At 46.8% G+C, this 18729-nt stretch overlaps 1 protein-coding gene across 1 annotated transcript in view; it reads left to right on the top strand.

The window, feature by feature from the left end:
• Positions 1–298: 298 nt before the first annotated feature.
• The window catches only part of CTSH (cathepsin H), a 40093-nt gene continuing 21662 nt past the window's right edge, over positions 299–18729 (top strand). The window contains exons 1-4 of the mRNA XM_030189834.1: positions 299–451; positions 703–734; positions 15953–16058; positions 16154–16224. Of these exons, the coding sequence (XP_030045694.1) occupies positions 367–451; positions 703–734; positions 15953–16058; positions 16154–16224 (294 nt within the window). The 5' untranslated portion in view covers positions 299–366. The remainder of the gene's footprint in view (positions 452–702; positions 735–15952; positions 16059–16153; positions 16225–18729) is intronic.

Raw genomic sequence — 18729 nt, 5'->3', positions numbered from 1 at the left:
AGACTTTGCACTTTTCTCTGCTACTTGTACAGATATGAAGGATGGGGGACAGGGAAAGGATGATTGTGGCTTTGCACGGGTGGTGGTGTGGGGGGGGGGGGGAGGAGTAAGATGAAGCCATGGTAAAAAATCAATAATTGCCAGGTCCAGAGCCCAGAGTGGAAATGGGAGGAAGGGAAGGGCCGGGGGGAGGAGTGGGATGGAGGGGGAGGAGGATAACCACGGGTAGGTACTTTCCTAGTTGTAATTGTGCCTTGGGCTGGGCTGGGTCGGGAAAGGGGCGGAGCCGGGGGAGGGGGTGGGGCAGAGAGCCAGGATCTCTGAGCCGGTCCGGTTTCCCGTCTGCTCTTCGCCTGTGTCGGTTCCATGTTCCTGGGCTTCTACCTGCCCCTGGCCGGGCTCCTGGGGCTCCTTCCCGGGACTTGCAGCGCCCTGGAGCCCACAGCCCAAGGTAAAGGCAATTTCGTTCACTAAAGGGACCCCCAGGAAGTACAATTTCACCCCTCCCCGAGTCCCCTCTCGAAAAGGGCAATTGCAGCCCTGTCCTCCTGCCAATACCCCCGGGAAGGGCAATCGCAGCCCTCCCCTCGCTTTAACTCCGGAAGGGCAACAATCACTGATACCCCACTTTAAGTACAGGGGGGGGGGGGGGGGATTCCGTCTCTCTTTCCCTTGATTCTGCTCCTTCTTTCTCCCCTGCAGACGAATCCGAATTCAAGTCCTGGCTGTTGCAGGTAAGACTTCACTTCACTTCTTCCCCTTTCCAGCCCTTTAGAAAGTGAAAGCAGAAGTTCAGCAGCTGAGAGAGAGGGAGGGAGGGAGGGAGAGAGAGAGAGAGAGGGGGAGAGAGGGAGAGGGAGAGAGACTGCACCATTATAAAGGACAAACCAGTGGGACACTAATCCTCACATACTGACACACACAGTCACTTAGATACAGGTCAGAGAGAGAGAGACAGACAGACAGACAGACAGACACAGTCAGTTAGTCACTACTCTCTTAGATACAGATCAGAAGGAGACACACAGTCAGTCACTTAGAAACAGCTCAGATACAGCTGTCTCTTTTCCAAGCTGAAGATCCCTGATCTCTTTAGCCTTTGCTCATATGAGAGGAGTTCCGTTCCCTTTATCATTTTCCTTGCTCTTCTTTGAACCTTTTCTAATTCTGCTGTAACTTTTTTGAGATAAGGTGACCAGAACTGTATGCAGTGCTCAAGGTGAGTTCGCACCATGGAGCGATACAGAGGCATTATATTATTCTTGGTCTTGTTTAATATCCCTTTCCTAATAATTCCTAGCATCCTGTTTGCTTTTTTTTTGCCCACCTCTGCCTCACACTAGCAGAAGATTTCAGCATATTATCAATGACGACACCTAGATCTTTTTTTTTGGTTGCTAACCCCCAAGGTGGACCTTAGCATCAGGTAACTATGATTTGGATTGGGTGTGTGCATGTAGGCTTACAGTCAGGTAAGGGTTGTACATGTTTGTGTGTGGATAGGGGGGGTTGGGAGATGTTATAGTATGTTATTTTATTTTTTTGTTACATTTGTACCCTGCGCTTTCCCACTCGTGGCAGGCTCAATGCGGCTTACATGGGGCAATGGAGGGTTAAGTGAGTTGCCCAGAGTCACAAGGAGCTGCCTGTGCCTGAAGTGGGAATCAAACTCAGTTCCTCAGTTCCCCATGACCAAAGTCCACCACCCTAACCACTAGGCCACTCCTCCACTGTTGCTACTATTTGAGATTCTATTCCACTAGCAACATTCCATGTAGAAGTCGGCCCTTGCAGATCACCAATGTGGCCGCGCAGGCTTCTGCTTCTTTGAGTCTGACGTGCAGGACGTCAGACTCACAGAAACAGAAGCCTGCGCAGCCTTCTACATGGAATGTTGCTAGCGGAATAGCAACATTCCATGTAGAATCTCCAAGAGTAGCAACATTCCATGTAGAATCTCCAAGAGTATCTATTTTATTTTTGTTACATTTTGCGCTTTCCCACTCATGGCAGGCTCAATGCGGCTTACATGGGGCAATGGAGGGTTAAGTGAGTTGCCCAGAGTCACAAGGAGCTGCCTGTGCCTGAAGTGGGAATCAAACTCAGTTCCTCAGTTCCCCATGACCAAAGTCCACCACCCTAACCACTAGGCCACTCCTCCACGGTTGCTACTATTTGAGATTCTATTCCACTAGCAACATTCCATGTAGAATCGCCAATAGTATCTATTTTATTTTTGTTACATTTGTACCCTGCGCTTTCCCACTCATGGCAGGCTCAATGCGGCTTACATGGGGCAATGGAGGGTTAAGTGACTTGCCCAGAGTCCCACTAGCAACATTCCATGTAGAAGTCGGCCCTTGCAGATCACCAATGTGGCCGCGCAGGCTTCTGCTTCTGTGAGTCTGACGTGCAGGACGTCAGACTCACAGAAACAGAAGCCTGCGCAGCCTTCTACATGGAATGTTGCTAGCGGAATAGCAACATTCCATGTAGAATCTCCAATAGTAGCAACATTCCATGTAGAATCTCCAAGAGTATCTATTTTATTTTTGTTACATTTGTACCCTGCGCTTTCCCACTCATGGCAGGCTCAATGCGGCTTACATGGGGCAATGGAGGGTTAAGTGACTTACCCAGAGTCACAAGGAGCTGCCTGTGCCTGAAGTACTACTACTACTACTACTACTACTGTTTAACATTTCTAAAGCGCTACTAGGGTTACGCAGCGCTGTACAATTTAACATAGAAGGACAGTCCCTGCTCAAAGAGCTTACCATCTAAAGGAGAGTTCCCCAGGACCAGAGTCCACCACCCTAACCACTATTCCACCACTACCTACTTAGTTCTAGGCAGATCACATTTAAAAGAAAATCAGACCAAAATATCTGGGAATTACAATGCTAAGTCAGTAGTCTGAGTGATACAGACATCACTTACAAGTCAATTCTCCAGATTCCAAAGACATAAGACCAGCTCTATGAAGAAGTAAAGTCTTGAAGTTTTTCTGAAATTCAAATAACGTCAACAGTATCTCAAAAATAGAGATGGGGAATTCCAGACTGAACCCATTTGATAGTGTAATGAAGAAAAGAAATGTTTGACTGATTTTAACTTACTTGTGTCTGGAAAACATAACAGAAACTGAATCCAAGTACTATATTTAGAAGTAGCTTAACTAAATTTATCATATAAAAAGGAGCTTCGCCATTATATTCTAGTAAAAACTAGATACTATGCACGTGTGATTGAACCAATAACATAGATGTATCCCCTGTAAAGAATGTGTGCATGTAGGGGGTCAGGAAGGGTTGTACATGTTTGGGAGGTTTTGTGTGTAGGGGATGAAGGGGCTGAGTGGATTGAGATGTTAGTGGAGGAAGCTTGGATTGTGCCTTCATCAGCTGTGAGTACAGTGGGTACTTGAGCACCCCCCTTATTGACCACACTCTTTCACTCCTGGGAGGGGTAATTTGGGTTCAGTTTGGCATCTTCTTCCAGTCAGTTTGAAAATGACTTCCATGGGAGAGCTGAAGGGGTGCAACGTTGAGGTCATCTTTGAGTGCCATGTAGAAGATATGGGAGAGGTGACTTGAAAGTGCCATTTGGAGCCGGTCTTCACCAGCTGCTTTGCTTATTTTGGTGTTGGATTGCATATGACGAGCCCTACTCTCTTTGACATTATAGAGAATAGAACTAATAATATCTTAATTATCTCCATATTACTCTATGGTATGAACGCATCTTGAGTATTGTGTGCAATTCTGGTCACCATAGCTCAAAAAGATACAGTAGAATTAGAAAATAACCAAAATGATGAAGGGGATGGGACAAGTTCCCTATGAGAGAGGCAAAAAAAGAGCTAGGGTTTTCCAGCTTAGAGAAGAGACAGCTGAGGGGGGATATGATAGAGGTCTATAAAATCCTAAATGCAGTGGAACAGAATTGCTTGTTTATTTTTATTTTTTATTTGTTACATTTGTATCCCACATTTTCCCACCTATTTGCAGGCTCAATGTGGCTTATATAGTACAGTAGAGGCGATTGCCAATACCAGTATGAACAAATACAAAGTGGGGTTATGGTAAAGTAATGATCAAGTGTGATAAACACATTGGGGATCATAAGGAGGAAAAGTTAGGTTATGTCCAGTACAAGCTTTTGTATTGTTATGTTGCGGGGTAAAGGCATTTAGGTTGGATCATTAGGGTATGCCTTTTCGAACAGCCCCTTACTACCTCTCCACCCTCATCTCTCCCTACACTCCCTCCCAGGAACTCCTTTCACTAGGCAAATCTCTCCTAATTGCACCCTTCTCCTCCATCGCTAACTCCAGACTCCGTTCCTTTTGTCTCGCCGCACCTTATGCCTGGAATGGGCTTCCTGAGCCATTACGACTAGCTCCATCCCTGGCCGCCTTCAAATCCGGGCTAAAGGCCTACCTGTTTGATGCTGCTTTTGACTCCTAACTTGTCACTTGCTCGTAACCTTTATCTTTTTTTTTGTTACATTTGTACCCCGCGCTTTCCCACTCATGGCAGGCTCAATGCGGCTTACATGGGGCAATGGAGGGTTAAGTGAGTTGCCCAGAGTCACAAGGAGCTGCCTGTGCCTGAAGTGGGAATCGAACTCAGTTCCTCAGGACCAAAGTCCACCACCCTAACCACTAGGCCACTCCTCCACTGTTGCTACTATTTGAGATTCTACATGGAATGTTGATATTCCACTAGCAACATCGGCCCTTGCAGATCACCAATGTGGCTGTGCAGGCTTCTGCTTCTGTGAGTCTGACGTCCTGCACGTACGTGCAGGACGTCAGACTCACAGAAACAGAAGCCTGCGCAGCCTTCTACATGGAATGTTGCTAGTGGAATAGCAACATTCCATGTAGAATCTCCAATAGTAGCAACATTCCATGTAGAATCTGCAATAGTATCTATTTTATTTTTGTTACATTTGTACCCTGCGCTTTCCCACTCATGGCAGGCTCAATGCGGCTTACATGGGGCAATGGAGGGTTAAGTGACTTGCCCAGAGTCACAAGGAGCTGCCTGTGCCTGAAGTGGGAATCAAACTCAGTTCCTCAGGACCAAAGTCCACCACCCTAACCACTAGGCCACTCCTCCACAGTCCCTTTCCCTATGTGTCCTTCTGTCTGTCTTACCCTTATCCTTATTGGTCCTGTCTGTCTGTCCTGATTTAGATTTTAAGCTCTTTTGAGCAGGGACTGTCTTTTCTTCATGTTCAATTGTGAAGCACTGCGTACAACTGGTAGCGCTATAGAAATGATTTATAGTAGTAGGAGGAGGAGGAGGAGTTTCCGGAAGTTTAGGTGGTCGTATGTTATTTTCATGGCGATTGGTAGCGCGTTCCATAGTTGCGTGCTTATATAAGAGAAGCTGGATGCATAGGTTGATTTGTATTTGAGTCCTTTGCAGCTTGGATGGTGGAGATTTAGGTATGTTCGTGTTGATCTTGTTGTGTTTCTGGTTGGTAGGTCTATGAGGTCTGTCATAGACCTACTAACCAGAAACTGATAAAGGGGATGGGACAACTTCCCTATGAGGAAAGGCTAAAGCGGCTAGGGCTCTTCAGCTTGGAGAAAAGGCGGCTGAGGGGAGATATGATAGAGGTCTATAAAATAATGAGTGGAGTTGAACGGGTAGATGTGAAGCGTCTGTTTACGCTTTCCAAAAATACTAGGACTAGGGGGCATGCGATGAAGCTACAATGTAGTAAATTTAAAATGAATTGGAGAAAATTTTTCTTCACTCAACGTGTAATTAAACTCTGGAATTCGTTGCCAGAGAATGTGGTAAAGGCGGTTAGCTTAGCGGAGTTTAAAAAAGGTTTGGATGGCTTCCTAAAGGAAAAGTCCATAGACCGTTATTAAATGGACTTGGGGAAAATCCACTATTTCTGGGATAAGCAGTATAAAATGTTTTGTACGTTTTTGGGATCTTGCTGGGTATTTGTGACCTGGATTGGCCACTGTTGGAAACAGGATGCTGGGCTTGATGGATCTTTGGTCTTTCCCAGTATGGCAATACTTATGTACTTATGTCATGTATCCCGGGGCATTGCCATTGATGATTTTATGAACCAGGGTGCATATTTTGAACGCAATGCGTTCTTTGATTGGGAGCCAGTGTAGTTTTTCTAGTAGAGGTTTGGCGCTTTCAAATCTTGTTTTTCCGAATATAAGCCTGGCTGCTGTGTTTTGAGCAGTTTGGAGTTTCTTTATGATTTGTTCTTTACATCCTGCATAGATTCCATTACAGTAATCTAGATGGTTTAGTACCATGGATTGTACCAAGTTGCGAAATATTTCCCTCGGGGGGGGGGGGGGGGGGAAGGGTTCACTCGTTTGAGCTTCCACATTGATTGAAACATTTCTTTGTTCTAGCTTTCATTTGACTCTCTAGTGTGAGAGTTTGGTCGATTGTAACTCAGAGAATTTTCAGGTTGTCTGAGATAGGGAGGGTGTAATCTGGGGGTGGTTGTGTTGGTGGGTTTGATTGTGTTATATTGGGATGAGAGGATGAGACAGTGTTTTTTCTATGTTAAGTTTTAGTTGAAATGCATTCGCCCATGAGTTCATGATGTTCAAGCTGAGTTTAATTTCTTTGGTGATTTCTGTGGAGTGGAGGAGTGGCCTAGTGGTTAGGGTGGTGGACTTTGGTCCTGGGGAACTGAGGAACTGAGTTCGATTCCCACTTCAGGCACAGGCAGCTCCTTGTGACTCTGGGCAAGTCACTTAACCCTCCATTGCCCCATGTAAGCCGCATTGAGCCTGCCATGAGTGGGAAAACGCAGGGTACAAATGTAACAAAAATAAAATAGATAATTTTTGTAAGAAATGTACAATGTGATGTCGTCAGCGTATATGAAAAGGTTAAGGCCTTGATTGGATAAGGACTTGGCTAGTGGGGTCATCATTAGGTTGAATAGGAGCGGTGATAATGGCGATCCTTGAGGTACTCCACAGTCTGCTTCCATTGTGATAATATGGTCGATTTTGATTTCACTTAGTATGTTCTAGTCGTTAGGAAGCCCTTGATCCAGTTAAGTACACCAATCCCGAAGTAGTCTAGGATGTTTAGTAGTATGTTATGGTTCACCATGTCGAACGCACTAGACATGTCGAATTGTAGGAGAAGTACGTTTTTGCCTGTTGCAATTTTTTGTTTGAATTTGGCTAAGAGGGTAATTAGTACTCTGTTTTGGTGCTGTGGTTAGAGCAGAATCCTGATTGTTTATGTAGTCAGTGAGTTCTTTGGTTACCACACTTTCTATCAGTTTGACTACCAGTGGGATTGAAGCTACTGGGCGGTAGTTGGTGATATCGTCTGTTTTTTTCTTGGTATCTTTTGGTTTACTCTTTCAAAAAGTAAAAAGACTAGGGATATACCATGAAGTTACATAATAGCACTTTTAAACTAAATAGAAGTATTTTTTCATTTAACGTATAGTTAAGCTCTGGAACTTTTTGCCAGAGCAAGTGGTAAAAGCAGTTAATGTGGTAGTTTAAAAAACCCCCAAAAAGGTTTGGTTAACTTCCTGGAGGGTAAGATAGATGTGGGGAAAGTCACTGTTTTCCCTGGGATCAGTAGCATGGGATTCTCTCAGGTACTTGTGACCTACTACTACTACTACTTAACATTTCTAGAGCACTACTAGGGTTATGCAGCGCTGTACAGTTTAACAAAGAAGGACAACCCTGCTTGAAGGAGCTTACAATCTAAAGGATGAAATGTCAAGTTGGGGCAGTCAAGATTTCCTGAATAGAGGTGTGGTGGTTAGGATGCTGAAGGCGACATTGAAGAGGTGGGCTTTGAGCAAGGATTTGGAGATGGATTGGCCACTGCTGAAAGTAGGATACTGAGCTAGATTGACCATTGGTATGACCCAGTATGGCTTTGTATCGGCACCTCGAATATTGTGTGCAATTCTGGTCACCTTATCTAAAAAAAGATATAGTGGAATTAGAAAAGCTACAGAGAAGGGCGATGAAAATGATAAAGGGGATGGGACGACATCCCTATGAGAAAAGGCTAAAGCGGCTAGGGCTCTTCAACTTGAAGAAAAGGCAGCTGAGGGGAGATATGATAGAGGTCTATAAAATAATGAGTGGAGTGCAATAGGAGTGGCCTAGAGGTTAGGGTGGTGGACTTTGGTCCTGAGGAACTGAGTTCGATTCCCACTTCAGGCACAGGCAGCTCCTTGTGACTCTGGGCAAGTCACTTAACCCTCCATTGCCCCATGTAAGCTGCATTGAGCCTGCCATGAGTGGGGAAAGTGCGGGGTACAAATGTATTTTTTTTATTTTTTAGATGTGAATCGTTTGTTTGGTCTTTCCAAAAATACTAGGACTAGGGGGCATGCAATGAAGCTAGAAAGTAGTACATTTAAACGAATCGGAGAAAATGTTTCTTCACGCATCTGGAATTCGTTGCCAGAGAAAGTAGTAAAAGTGGTTAGCTTAGCGGGGTTTAAAAAAATGTTTGGCCGGCTTCCTAAAGGAAAAGTCCGTAGACCATTATTAAAATGGACTTGGGGAAAATCCACTATTTCAGGGATAAACAGTATAAAATGTTTTGTACTTTTTTGAGATCTTGCCAGATATTTGTGACCTGGATTGGCCACTGTTGGAAACGGGATGCTGGTCTTGATGGACCTTTGGTCTGTCCCAGTATGGCAAAACCTATGTATGTACTTATGTACTTACGGCTATTCTGATGTGGAAGAACTGGAGCAGGGCAGACTGGATGGTCAGTTTGGTCTTATCTGCAGTTGTCCTGTTCAGTATCACACTGTCATAACTGGCTTGAAAGACTGGGTGATTACATCAGAAATATTGCTTTCTCTATAAAACCTCAGCATTAACGTAATCACTTCCTGGACAGTAAGAAACCAATGTTACATGAACGAATAAAAGCAGAATGCAGAGCACAGTTTTAACTCGGTCATGTACAGTGCAGTCTGGTTAAGTGAAAGGGCTCCAGACCAAAGTTTGTTACTTGCATATCCGTGAGGTTTCATTGCTCTTTTTTTTCTCCTGCAAGCTGTGTAATACAGCAGCAGATTTAACAGTGGGTCTTGCTGTATGTTCGCTGCCAGCTTCCAACCCCGTAGGCTCATGATCTGAATCTCCAGCTTTCTCAGCCACAAACTGTAGCTCTGAGCAAATGTCAGCATTGTTTATGTCAGCAGATGTCTGCAATCGTCATCAACTGCCACATAATGGATCAAACTGCTCAGCCGTCAGTCTAGCTGGGAGATCTGTGTACGTCATCCTGGATTCAGGAGGTTCATCATCATCAGCATTCTTTCACAAAGCCCGTCTGTAGCAGTTGGTAGTTAGTACATAAGTATTTCCATACTAGGAAAGACCAATGGTCCATCGAGCCCAGCATCCTGTTTCCAACAGTGGCCAATCCAGGTCACAAATACCCGGCAAGATCTCCAAAATGTACAATACATTTTATACTGCTTATCCCAGAAATAGTGGATTTTCCCCAAGTCCATTTAATAATGGTCTATGGACTTTTCCTTTAGGAAGCCATCCAAACCTTTTTAAAACTCCGCTAAGCTGGGTAACATGACGCCAGGCCTGCTCCTGCATTTGAAGCATGTGCAGTAGGCTAAGCTTGCAAGCCATCCCAGCAGCTCCCTTGGCAGTGTTTTCATATTTATTTATTTGCAGTATTTGTATCCCCCATTTCCCCACACACTAGCAGGCTCAATGTGGCTTACAAGACACCGTATTGGGTCGATGTTAAATACAATCAGAAACAGGGTAAGGGAAGGTAGAGGTAGATGGGAACAATAAATGACAAAGGAAATAAGAAATAGTTGTCTTTTAAATCAGTGCAGGGTTGAGGCAGCTAAGCAGATTCAGAAGGGAAGGCCTTACAAAACAAATAGGTCTTTAAAGTTCGCCAGAATTCTAGATGGTCATGTACCGCTTTCACTCTCTTTGGTAATGAATTCCACATTTGAGTACTTAAGTAGGTGAAATTGGATGCGTAGGACGATTTATAGACCAATGCAATTAGGGTAATGACGATTCATATAGGTACGAGATGATCTGATACTATTCCTGGTTGGAAGATCAATCAGAGCAATCATATAACCAGGGGCAGCACCAGCAACTCTGTAACACTTCTTGAAGTTGGCGTTGATATACTAATTCATCAGCTGAGTAAGAGAAGTTGCGTTGATAACATTTGATAATCTAACGTCATTGCTCTGTGCCGCACGGTTGTCGCACAGCATCACAATTTCACACTTATGCCTTCACAGTATGTTATCCAATTGTTTCAGCCATTGTAGCCAAATTTCTCATAAGCCACTGGAAGCTGTTTAAGGTTCTTGAAGCAACGTTTACTGTTCCCGATTGTCAGTTGTTCTAACTATTCACTTCCATCCATGTTGTATGATAGCAGCAGCTTCAGTCTTTCCTTTGGCACTTTTGTTCCAGCCACCTCAGCCCACTTGAATGCCAGTGACCCGTCTGGAATTGCTTTCTAATAAAGACCTGTTTCATCTGCATTAAAAGTGTCACATGGTTGGTAATTTTTCAGGATGCCTGGTAGAATATTTGCTGCCTATCTCTCTGTACCTCTTTATTTCTTGCATTTGAATCCCACGTTTTCCCACCTCTTTGCAGGCTCAATGTGGCTTACAATACATCATGAGTGGTGGAAGTACATTAAAAATAGACATTTAGTGTTACAGAATAATCTTGGACAGCATAATAATGATAAAACATGGTAGTGGTATAACAAGCATATATTGTAAGACAGTTTTGACTATGTGTGGGGGAGTTATGTGTATTCACATTGGTTGATCTTTGTGGTAAGCCTTGTCGAAGAGATGTGTCTTCAGTAGTTTGCGGAAGTTCATTAGTTCGCTGATCGTTTTCAAGTTGTGCGGCAGTGCGTTCCATATCTGTGTGCTTAAGTAGGTGAAGTTTGACGCGTGCATTCATTTGTATTTTAGACCTTTGCAGTTAGGGAAGTGCAGATCAAGGAATGTGCGGGATGATCTTTTGGCATTCCGGGGTGGTAAGTATATCAGGTCTGACATGTAGGCTGGTGCATCTCCATGAATGATTTTATGAACTAGGGATCAGATTTTGAACGTGATGCATTCCTTAAGTGGGAGCCAGTGTACTTTTTCTCGTAGGGGCTTAGCGCTTTCATATTTAGTTTTGCCGAATATGAGTCTAGTTGCAGTGTTCTGGGCTGTCTGAAGTTTCTTGATTATTTGCTCTTTGCAGCTGGCGTAGAGTGTGTTTCAGTAATCTAGATGACTGAGCACCATTGATTGTACCTAATTCATCTGCATCTTGTTTTTTTTGCTGTCTCTTGAACTTGATGTTGTGTCTCACTTTCCCCTGTCCCCAAAACCAGCCAGTCCAAGGTTTTGTGCCAAACGATTGGCTTTCTCCATCAGTAGAGGACCACAGACAGGACAGCTTCTTCCACATCTGCTTTTCCAGCTCTTGCATTTTCTTTCAGAATTGCTTTTGTTCTGCCAGTCCTCATGGGGCAAGAAGGAAAATAGCAGGCACCTGCCCTCTTTCACTCCCAGACCCGTGACCCGTGCAGACACGCATCACAATGCTGTGAACCAATGAGGGAGAGAGGCAGGACTGTCCCCTCCAACCGCATGGGCCCACACAGTTCACCGCTTGTACATCATGAAGCTGGGAGCCAATGAGGTTGGAGAGGTGGTCCTGCCTCTCTCCTCTCTCTCCTTCATTGGCTCACAGCATTGTGACGTGCAGTTGAGTAGCATTAGATCCTCAGGGAGGGTGCGAATAAATAGACTGATGTTGTTGAAAGAGCCGATCGAAGCGTTACACTTAAATGGAGTGTGTGCTGAACCGGAGTAAGTTATTTTAGAATGAATGGGAAACATTTGGGACTGTGAGTTTCTGTTGTAGATAGGTGGAGTGTGTGTTTATCGAACCTGCCCTTAAGAGAGAAAACCGTGCTCACTCCTGTATCCCATGGTCACACAACCTTCAACCCTCAATAAGTCACAGTGCAGTTAATCTTTCATGGTTTATCAATTCTTCAGCAGTTCTGCATAATATAGCTTTACACCCAGCAGACCCTGAACATCTGTGTAATACACAAAGACCAAGCAGGCAGAGCAGACACTGTGCTGTGGAAGCCAGAGAGGAGGGAGAGCAGGTAGCAGGCAGAGCCGAGACTGTGCTGTGGAAGCCAGAGAGGAGGGAGAGCAGGTAGCAGCAGAGCCGAGACTGTGCCGTGGAAGCCAGAGAGGAGGGAGAGCAGGTAGCAGGCAGAGCCGAGACTGTGCTGTGGAAGCCAGAGAGAAGGGAGAGCAGGTCGCATGAGAGCCGAGACTGTGCTGTGGAAGCCAGAGAGGAGGGAGAGCAGGTAGCAGGCAGAGCCGAGACTGTGCTATGTAAGTTAGAGAGGAGGGAGAGCCGAGACCGTGCTGTGGAAGCCAGAGTGGAGGAACAGCAAGTAGCAGGCAGAGCCGAGACTGTGCTGTGGAAGCCAGAGAGGAGGGAGAGCAGGTAGCAGGCAGAGCTGAGACACTGCTGTGGAAGCCACAGAGGAGGGAGAGCAGGAAGCAGGCAGAGCCGAGACTGTGCTATGTAAGTTAGAGAGGAGGGAGAGCCGAGACCGTGCTGTGGAAGCCAGAGTGGAGGGACAGCAAGTAGCAGGCAGAGCCGAGACTGTGCTGTGGAAGCCAGAGAGGAGGGAGAGCAGGTAGCAGGCAGAGCCGAGACACTGCTGTGGAAGCCAGAGAGGAGGGAGAGCAGGTAGCAGGCAGAGCCGAGACACTGCTGTGGAAGCCAGAGAGGATGGAGAGCCTAGACCGTGCTGTGGAAGCCAGAGTGGAGGGAGAGCAGGTAGCAGGCAGAGCCAAGACTGTGCTGTGGAAACCAGAGAGGAGGGAGAGCAGGTAGCAGGCAGAGCCGAGACTGTGCTGTGGAAGCCAGAGAGAAGGGAGAGCAGGTAGCAGGCAGAGCCGAGACTGTGCTGTGGAAGCCAGAAAGGAGGAAGAGCCAAGACCGTGCTGTGGAAGCCAGAGAGGAGGGAGAGCAGGTCGCATGAGAGCCGAGACTGTGCTGTGGAAGCCAGAGAGGAGGGAGAGCAGGTAGCAGGCAGAGCCGAGACTGTGCTATGTAAGTTAGAGAGGAGGGAGAGCCGAGACCGTGCTGTAGAAGCCAGAGTGGAGGGACAGCAAGTAGCAGGCAGAGCCGAGACTGTGCTGTGGAAGCCAGAGAGGAGGGAGAGCAGGTAGCAGGCAGAGCCGAGACACTGCTGTGGAAGCCAGAGAGGATGGAGAGCCTAGACCGTGCTGTGGAAGACAGAGAGGAGGGAGAGCAGGTAGCAGCAGAGGCGAGACTGTGCTGTGGAAGCCAGAGAGGAGGGAGAGCTGTGTTGTGGAAGCCAGAGAGGAGGGAGAGCAGGTAGCAGGCAGAGCCGAGACTGTGCTGTGGAAGCCAGAGAGGAGGGAGAGCTGAGACCGTGCTGTGGAAGCCAGAGAGCAGGGAGAGGAGGGAGCAGGCAGAGCCAAGACTGTGCTGTGGAAGCCAGAGAGGAGGGAGAGCAGGTAGCGGCAGAGCCAAGACTGTGCTGTGGAAGTCAGAGAGGAGGGAGAGCAGGTAGCAGGCAGAGCCGAGACTGTGCTGTGGAAGCCAGAGAGGAGGGAGAGCTGAGACCGTGCTGTGGAAACCAGAGAGCAGGGGGAGCAGGTAGCAGGCAGAGGAGACCATGCTGTGGAAGGTAGAGAGGAGGCCTTTATCTCGGAGAGCCCCAGCCCAGTCATTGAGAGCTGCACATTGCCAAAAGGAAACAGAATGTGTTCTGGAGACCACACCTAAATCAGAGTTGCTGAGAAGAGGTGTTGGGTGGAGTTGGGTTGAGTGGGGGGCATATACTTTGTTTTGGTGTGACAAGTTGCAACAGTGCAGGATAAGCCTTCCTCACCCAAGGCGTTAGTTCCTTTCTTTGCCAACAGCCTTGGCTCTGACTTGCCAGTAGTGCTCCTCTGTTGAAGACCAGCAATGGACACTGGACTACAGCATGCTGTGTGGAAACTGTAATAATCTCCTAGTCCTCAAAGACCACCATTGAGTCAGGTTTTCAGGGTATCATTGATGAATATGCATGTGAGAGATGCATGCCCTGTACCTCCATTGTTTGGAAATCCCTATCGTTCATTAGGGATATCTGAAAACCGGGGCCAGGATTCAGGATATGCTCACTTATTTGTTTTTTATTTAAAAATGTTCTAATGTCAGATGTGAATTTTTTTTTTTGTCCAGAACCAGATGTGTAACATAAGTACATAAGTAATGCCACACTGTGAAAAGACCAAGGGTCCATCGAGCCCAGCATCCTGTCCACGACAGCGGCCAATCCAGGCCAAGGGCACCTGGCGAGCTTCCCAAACGTACAAACATTCTATACATGTTCTTCCTGGAATTGTGGATTTCCATCCACTATGGGGTCTATAGTCAGGAGAGGCTCCTGCCTGCTGAAATCGAACTGAGTGGACTAGGGTGCCAGGGCCTAGCAGTGGAGGACTACTACTACTACTATTTAGCATTTCTATAGCGCTACAAGGCGTATGCAGTGCTGCACAAACATAGAAGAAAGACAGTCCCTGCTCAAAGAGCTTACAATCTAATAGACAAAAATAAAGCAAGCACATTAAATCAATTGTGTACAGGAAGGAGGAGAGGAGGGTAGGTGGAGGCGAGTGGTTACAAGTGGTTACGAGTCAAAAGCAATGTTAAAGAGGTGGGCTTTCAGTCTAGATTTAAAGGTGGCCAAGGATGGGGCAAGACGTAGGGGCTCAGCTAATGGGCAGGCTGGACTACAGAAAAACCATTCCTGACCTTGCCTAGTTAGCTATGTGGAAACGACACTAAATATTGGCTGCATCCTCAGAGCTGATGCTGAAGAATGGTATGGGATTTGCGTTCCAAGATGTATGAGCAGAGACTTGCTGACCTGAACATGTATACCCTGGAGGAAAGGAGGAACAGGGGTGATATGATACAGACGTTCAAATACTTGAAAGGTATTAATCCGCAAAAAAATCTTTTCCGGAGATGGGAAGGCAGTAGAACGAGAGGACATGAAATAAGATTGAAGGGGGGCAGACTCAAAAAAGATGTCAGGAAGTATTTTTTCATGGAGAGGGTGGTGGATGCTTGGAATGCCCTCCCGCGGGAGGTGGTGGAGATGAAATCGGTAACAGAATTCAATCACGCGTGGGATAAACATAAAGGAATCCTGTGCAGTAGGAATGGATCCTCAGAAGCTTAGCCAAAATTGGGTGGCGGAGCAGGTGGGGGAAGAGAGGTTGGTGGTTGGGAGGCGAGGATAGTGGAGGGCAGACTTATACGGTCTGTGCCAGAGCCGGTGATGGGAGGCGGGGACTGGTGGTTGGGAGGCGGGAAATACTGCTGGGCAGACTTGTATGGTCTGTGCCCTGAAAAAGGCAGGTACAAATCAAGGTAAGGTATACACATATGAGTTTATCTTGTTGGGCAGACTGGATGGACCATGCAGGTCTTTTTCTGCCGTCATCTACTATGTTACTATGTTAATTTAAAGGAATACTGACCACCCGCTGCTGGCTGAACATTGCCTCTATATTTCTATATTAGTCCACTGACTTTAAGGTTTTTATTCAGGAGCAATGTACTTTACAAACCTCTGGGTAAAATATACAGCACTCGGTGGTCCTGTGGGGCAGCCCTCAGGGTTTAGTGGGCTGATGAAATCACAGGAATTGTGATGCTCCTTGGTATTCATAAAACGAGAACCGGACTGGAGCTGTCTGGACTGCATCAGGCTCTGATTAACAATGTCACAGGCAGGCACAGTTTGCTGCCTAACTGAAAGATCTGTTATTTCCATTCCTAATCTGCACTTTTCTCATTTAGAACAACAAGAAATACAGCCTGCAGGAGTATTATCACCGGCTGCCGATATTCGTGGAAAACAAGAGAAAAATAGAGAGACACAATGCTGGAAATTCCTCATTTCAAAGTACTTTAATAAGATTTTTCTCTTTTTCTGTGTATTGTCCAATGTTTGCTAATTTCTCATCGAAAACAAATCTCCTTATGCTTTTTCCTTTCTAGTGGGTCTGAACCGGTTTTCTGATCTGAGCTTTGCAGAATTTAAGAAAAGGTACCTCTGGCAGGAGCCGCAGGTAAATGTGACTGTTACTGAGGGAGTGCGGGACGTGATCAGTGACTGAGCCACAAAGCCCTGGGTACAACCCTAGGGTGGGGCAGTTTCATATCAATACACTGCGGCCAGTGGCGTTCCTAGGGGGGGCTGACACCCGGGGCGGATCGCCGATGCGCCCCGCCCCCCCGGAACAGCGCGACACCCCCCTGGCGGCGAAAGAACCCCCCCCAGGTGCATGCCACTGGGGGGGGGGGGGTGCCACGCGTTTGCCAGCTCTTCGTTGTCATGCTCCCTCTGCCCCAGAACAGGAAGTAACCTGTTCCGGGGCAAAGGGAGCATGAAAACGAAGAGTCGACAGGCGCGCGGCACCCCCCCCAGCGGCGTGCACCCGGGGCGGACCGCCCCCACCGCCCCCCCCTTGGTACGCCACTGACTGCGGCTATGTATGGAACACTTTGCCTCCTCTGGGCTTTTTCAATTTAACTTTTCTTTACAGAAAACAAAGTAACAGCTGATTGCTGCTCTATCACAAAGTCTAGGCTGTAACTCTTCCAAAAAAGATGTTATATTTTTTATTTGATACATTTTTTGTTTCTTGATTGTGGTTCTCTTTTACTGGTGTAGGAATCTGTGGATTCCACCAGGTTCCTCCAATGAAAAGTGTAAAGGAGAAATTGCTGATCTCACTGGTTGCCAGAGGAAATGAGAGTAGCTGAGCCCTAACTGATGAAGGAGGAGTTGCTTTTAACATACCTAAAAAGTTTTTACTCTTTTTTTTGTCTCCAACCCAATCTTTTTTTCAAAGTCCCTCTTTGCCTTCGACTTGACATTCCTTATGCTGTTTCTTACTATTTTCAGTTGGTTCCGCCTTCCATTTTCTGAAGGATTTGCTTTTAGCTGTAATAGCTTCCTTCACCTCATTTTTTTAACCACGTCAGCTGTCTTTTGGTCTCCCTCCCTCCTTTTTTAGTACATTAAATATATTTAGCCTGGGTTTCCAGGATGGTATTTTTGAACAGCATCCACGGTTGATGTACATTTTTGATCTTCACAGCTGGTCCTCTAAGTGTTTTTTTTTCACCATTCCTCTCATTTTATCACAGTCTCCTTTTTGAAAGTTAAACGCTAACGTATTTGATTGACCGCCCCCACCGCCCCCCCCCCTTGGTACCCCCTTTAGACATGGAATTTTAATCCACAGTGATTCCAAGAAGTGTTTTGTTTCCTGCAGAATTTTCAATCTATTTGATTCAAGGCTCTCGTTAATATATAATGCTACCCCTCCACCAATTCAATCCACCCTATCAGTACGATATACTACGAAGCGGCGGAGCGGTGCCTCGCGTCTGAGTAAAAGAAGAAAAATCGCTTCGTCGGCCGGCCTTCCTTCACTGTGTCCCGCCCTTGCGGAAATTACATCAGAGGGCAGGACACAGTGAGGGAAGGCCGGCCAAAGAAGCGATTTTTCTTCTTTTACTCAGACGCGAGGCACCACTCTGCCGCTTCGTAGTTTTTTTTTAAATTCTGGGTCAGGTGCCGGCCGGGTCGGGTGGCAGAAGGGTCTTCTTGACGGCGCGGAGGGACTCCAGGCTAGCTCGAGAGAGGAGAGCCGGCTCCAGCACAGCGTCCGACCTAAAAAAAAAGGTCCCAGTACAACCGTACCGTCGCGTACTGGCACAAAACAAAGCACTGATTCTAACTCTCCCATCTTATTTCTTATGCTCCTGTCATTCGCATATAGACATTTCAAACTATGCTTGTTGTTCCTATTTACATCATGCTCAGTACTTGACAGTATTAATTTGCAATCTTTTGTCTGCTTTTTATTTAAAAACACCTGGTCTACTATGGTCTCTTTTGCAACCTCGCTATCGGGATACCCTGTGTTCCCTGTTTTGGTGATACCTTTGAAAGATACCTTGTTCTGAACCATGCATTTATGAACAACTGTCAGCCTTCCCCCCCTGTTTCTACTTTAAAAGCTGCTCTATCTCCTTTTTAAATGCCGATGCCACGCTCCCATGAGTCAAAGGGATCAGGAAGAGGGACCTCCACAGGGATTCATGCAGGAGCCTCAGTCAGCCGCCCACCACATCGCCCTTCCCATGATCGAATCCTGCCAAACAGCTCCTGCAGAGACCAGGACTGCTCGCTGGTTCCAGCCAGGAACGCAAAGCACATTTCGGAGAGGGGGGGGGGGGGGGGAGCCAGCCGAGGCAGAGGCCGTGGCTGGCCGTATGCACCTGAGGTGGCAGGATACATTGGACTATGGCAAATCCCATCCTGACATGGGAAGGATCTGGCCGGGGGCAGAGAGGCAGCTCCCCAGAGGAGCAGCTCCGCCCGACACTGGGGACAGTCTGTCCACGTGGGCGGTGGGGCTGCGTCCCACTACAGCAGTGCCTGGCTCAGCCCGTTGAGGGGCAGTCTACCCATGCCATCCAGGGGGGGAGGCTGGGCTTTACCGGTAACCCCTATCTGCTGCTATCCAGCTGATGGAAACCTTTCCAGGGTACAAGGCAGC

The sequence above is a fragment of the Microcaecilia unicolor genome, chromosome 1 (genome assembly GCF_901765095.1).
Source record: "Microcaecilia unicolor chromosome 1, aMicUni1.1, whole genome shotgun sequence".
In the NCBI taxonomy this organism is placed as follows: Eukaryota; Metazoa; Chordata; class Amphibia; order Gymnophiona; family Siphonopidae; genus Microcaecilia; species Microcaecilia unicolor.
This window is presented reverse-complemented; position numbering and strand designations above follow the sequence as displayed.